The sequence below is a fragment of the Anabas testudineus genome, chromosome 13 (genome assembly GCF_900324465.2).
Source record: "Anabas testudineus chromosome 13, fAnaTes1.2, whole genome shotgun sequence".
NCBI lineage: Eukaryota > Metazoa > Chordata > Actinopteri > Anabantiformes > Anabantidae > Anabas > Anabas testudineus.
In genome coordinates, this window is record NC_046622.1 from 16,002,489 (window position 1) to 16,006,258 (window position 3,770).

General features: G+C 46.4%; 1 protein-coding gene across 1 annotated transcript; it reads left to right on the forward strand.

Moving 5' to 3' along the window:
• The first annotated feature begins 170 nt into the window (after positions 1-170).
• Positions 171-2,872, forward strand: rflnb (refilin B). Its single transcript, XM_026367318.1, has 3 exons — positions 171-753; positions 1,200-1,294; positions 1,452-2,872. Exons 1-3 carry the CDS (start codon positions 562-564, stop codon positions 1,768-1,770), a joined length of 606 nt encoding a protein of 201 aa, XP_026223103.1. The 5' UTR covers positions 171-561; the 3' UTR covers positions 1,771-2,872.
• Positions 2,873-3,770: the final 898 nt, after the last annotated feature.

The following is a 3,770-nucleotide window of genomic DNA, read 5'->3' on the forward strand; positions in this document are numbered from 1 at the left end:
GCACAATAGCAGGAAAAAATATCAACCTGATTTTTTTTTTTTTTTTTACTGGCGTTCCTATGTTGAATGAGAACCTGGAAAAGTTCCCATGGCTGGCTCCGTGTCTGGTTGCTGCTTATCCACCCTCCAATCAGCAGCCGGTCTGAGCTTGAAAAGGCGTCTCCTGTCCTCTGGATCTCAAGGCTCCTTTCAGGGGGAACAAGTCAGAGGCGCAGAGGCGCTCAACAGGTTCCCTCACATCCTCCCTCCCCCCTGCTCGCTGCTGAACTGAATAAAGTTTCTGCAGTCTTTTAAGTTCAAGTAGGTTTAGAAGTCAGCTTTTAATTTAGTTTTTTATTTATTTTGAAGTGGGTTGAAGGGCTGGGGGGGGGGGGGGTGGTGGTGGTGGTGACCGCTTGATGATATTTCCAGCGGGCGGCCGTGCGTGCTGTGCGGGAGGAGGCTGGCAGCGAGCACCGCGCGGAAACCCGCACAGAGAGGAGCCGCAACCTGGAAGTGGCGCAGTCCCTCTTGCGCAACGCGCCTCTTAACTCGCTGGAGTTTGGCAACGTTTAACTAGAAATGGTTGGCAGGTTGAACTTGCCAAATGTATGTGAAGGAGATCCGCTGGATATGAGCTGCAGGGCTGAGCGAGGACTCGACAGCCCGGACTCGGGGTTGCCCCCGAGCCCCAGCGCCTGGCTGCTGCCTGTGTGCGCGGACAAAGCCGGAGGAGTGAGCCCGGTGTCCGAGGACGAAGGAAGGGGCTCCCTGGTAGGTAGCAGCACTTTGTCACCACATCCCTGCTGAAGGAAAAGCCTGCATGAGCTTCCTTTTAGAGCAGGGCAAGTTGTTGAATGTTTATTTTAAATACCAGGGCATCTCTTAACGTTAAATGTGTGTGATGGAAGTCTTGACGCATCACTATTAATGAGGCCACAAAATGTGCACATCTCCTGCACATTCAGCGGATGCTGCTGCACAGTGGATGTGTGAAATGATGGCTGTCCACCAGTGACAGCAGCATGCACTCGGTATGTGGGTTTTTATTTAAACAAACCAAATGTTTGGGACAATCGGTCACATCCATGTCAGAATTTGCTACATGCTCTGGTCAGCTGAAGGAAAGTGGGTCACTTCAGCTCTGAACTGGGGCCGGTGAGAACTTGCACTATTTGGCTCATGGTGTGTTGACTGTGGAGCTGAATTTCGCTTTGCAGGTTCCAGTTCTAGCCACTGGATCTGTCCCGCAGCTACACCCATTGTCCTTTGGAGAAGGCATAGCACTGGATCCTCTACCGCCAAAGGAAATAAGGTGGGGCTGGCTTTGATATGACCTGTTCTGTGCATCATCAGACCTGCTGCACTCAAAAATGGCACGTTAAGAATATGCAGGATGTAGGATTGATGCCCTCTAGTTTCATTTTACTGTTGTCACCAGGTAAAACTATTCCACCTCTCGTCCTCCACAGGTACACCTCATCTGTGCACTATGACTCGCACCGCCACTTCATCCAGGATGTGGCCCTGCAGCCATGGGGCCAGGGCCTTGAGCACTGCAGGCAGACTATCGTGGCCGTGCCCCACAGCACCTGGCGCCACTACAAGACGCAGCTGGAGTTCCAGCCTCGGCATCGGCCGCAGCGCTTCAAGAGCACCACCATCATCTACCCCAAGAAAACCAGTGCGGTCTACACCACAGAGCTGAACTACGACTGCCACCGGCTATCCAGACGCTTCCTCTCCAGTGTGGAGCTGGAGGCAACTGGCTACAGGAAGCTAACTGAGTGAGAGTGGCAGTCATTCACACGGCTTCCATAGTGTGGCTCCACTAACGCTGGCTGCCATTGACCTGCTGTGTTCTTTTTTTTAAAGGTTGTGTACCATGTTATCCCCAGAGGACAGGAAGCATCTGTGCTGTCATGTTACAGAGAGTAGAGATGACAAGACATGGGCTGAGTGGAGGAAATATCTATTCGGCCCTCGTCTTGATATGTTTATATTCATGCCAGTGGATGACCTGTAAGTTGGAATAGATACTTCAGGGATGGACACGTCATCCACAGGCTTACGTATATTTGGTTTATTTTCATTGGCTGTAAAATTGATTCATATTGACTGAATGAGAATGTTCATGTCATATCAAGTTGCTCAAGTTTGCAGATTGGTTTTTACATTTGAACAATAAGACCTGCCTCAGATCCTACATTTTGCTTGGTTATCAAAGAGAAGAATACTTCAGTAGCGCCAACTTAGGTTCAAAGTGTATTGCGTATGTCAAAAAGGAGGGAAGGGCAGTTGAACTTATTGCTTGTTTTCTGGATGCATGCTGAGAAGTCACTAACGTTTTCACACTGTGCAAAGGATGTGGTTAAATTACGCAACACGTTTTGTTTCTTCACGGGTTATTGTGTACAATGAGAACTTTCTGCACATTAGTACAAGCTAAGTTCATCCCAAGCCTCTTCTCTGAGCACAGTTTATGGCTGCGACTCTACAGATGTTGGTTCATTAGAGGAACGTTTTCTTTGTCATGTATAGACTTAAATGACTGATTAAGCACGTAGCGTAGATGGACTGTGAGTGTGGGGTTTACTGAAGAGCGGTTAGTAGTCTTGATATCACTCACTGGCTTACATGTGAAAGTCACCAGCTGCATTCCACTGCTATCGCTTTGTTTGGCTTCACTTGGATTGAAGATGTATTTATTCTGTTGAAGTTTGATGATCTGAGATTTTATAAGCTTATAACAGGTCTCTCCACCATCATGGCAAGGCATTTTAGTGTATTTGTGATGCAATGCGTGCCTTATTGGTGTATATTTTGATGCTTCTTGTATATTAGTCACTTATTCAGCGCCAGTTTGAAATAAAGTGTCCATTAGTTCATCAACCATGTTGTTTTTGTTTTGTTTGTTTTTAAAGAGGGGCCTTTTTATGCTTTGTAACACACTCTGAATAAAGGAGTGGCAGATGGGTGACCAACAGATGCGATATTCCTCCATCACCCAGGGGAAGGCAGGTGTATTAGGTCCAAAATGTGTAATTTCAGTTTTAAAGTAATATTTATGTTCTATGTGTGAAGAGAAATCAGAAGGGTTGCCACAAACCAAATTGCCATTGAGCAGATGACCCTACTGAGCAGGTAATGGTGAAACCTCGGTGCATCGCTCTGAAACAATTTGAATTGATCCGTGTGCTGTCAGTCTGTTCAGGTAGGAAAATACAATACATGTGGGAGAGACTCAGCTTGAGAGGCAGTTTTAGAATTAGACTAAAATGCCGCCATGTGGCCGTAGAGGGAAATAACTGTACAGGACTTGTTTTCTAGCACATTTGCTGATGATTCAGCGCCACCTAGTGGAGATGTTGGAGAACGAGCAGATGTCGCACAGGTCATGTAACAAATGCAGCCTCAGTATTTAGAAAAGGTGTGTGGACACTGTCATCGGCATGTATTTTGTTTTGTTACACCTACCACGTGTTTGTGAGTATAATTCACAGCAGAACTGCAGCCTGAATACTGTCTAAAGAGAAATATGCAATTTGGCGCTTGTAAAGTGTAAAACTAAATCGGCATCTTGGAAAAAGAAAAACAATACCCTTTTTGAAAACACTACAACTGTTTGTGTATCCGTGTGTAATAAACCGAAGTAAAGCAAGTGTCTTGATTTCACAACCTCAGCAAGTCCCAAAAATTATTTTATCCCACGAAACATGAACGCATCACTGGATGTCTTGGTTTGACGTAACGCGTCACTGTGACTGAAAACTATTCTCTACGCAGTTCAA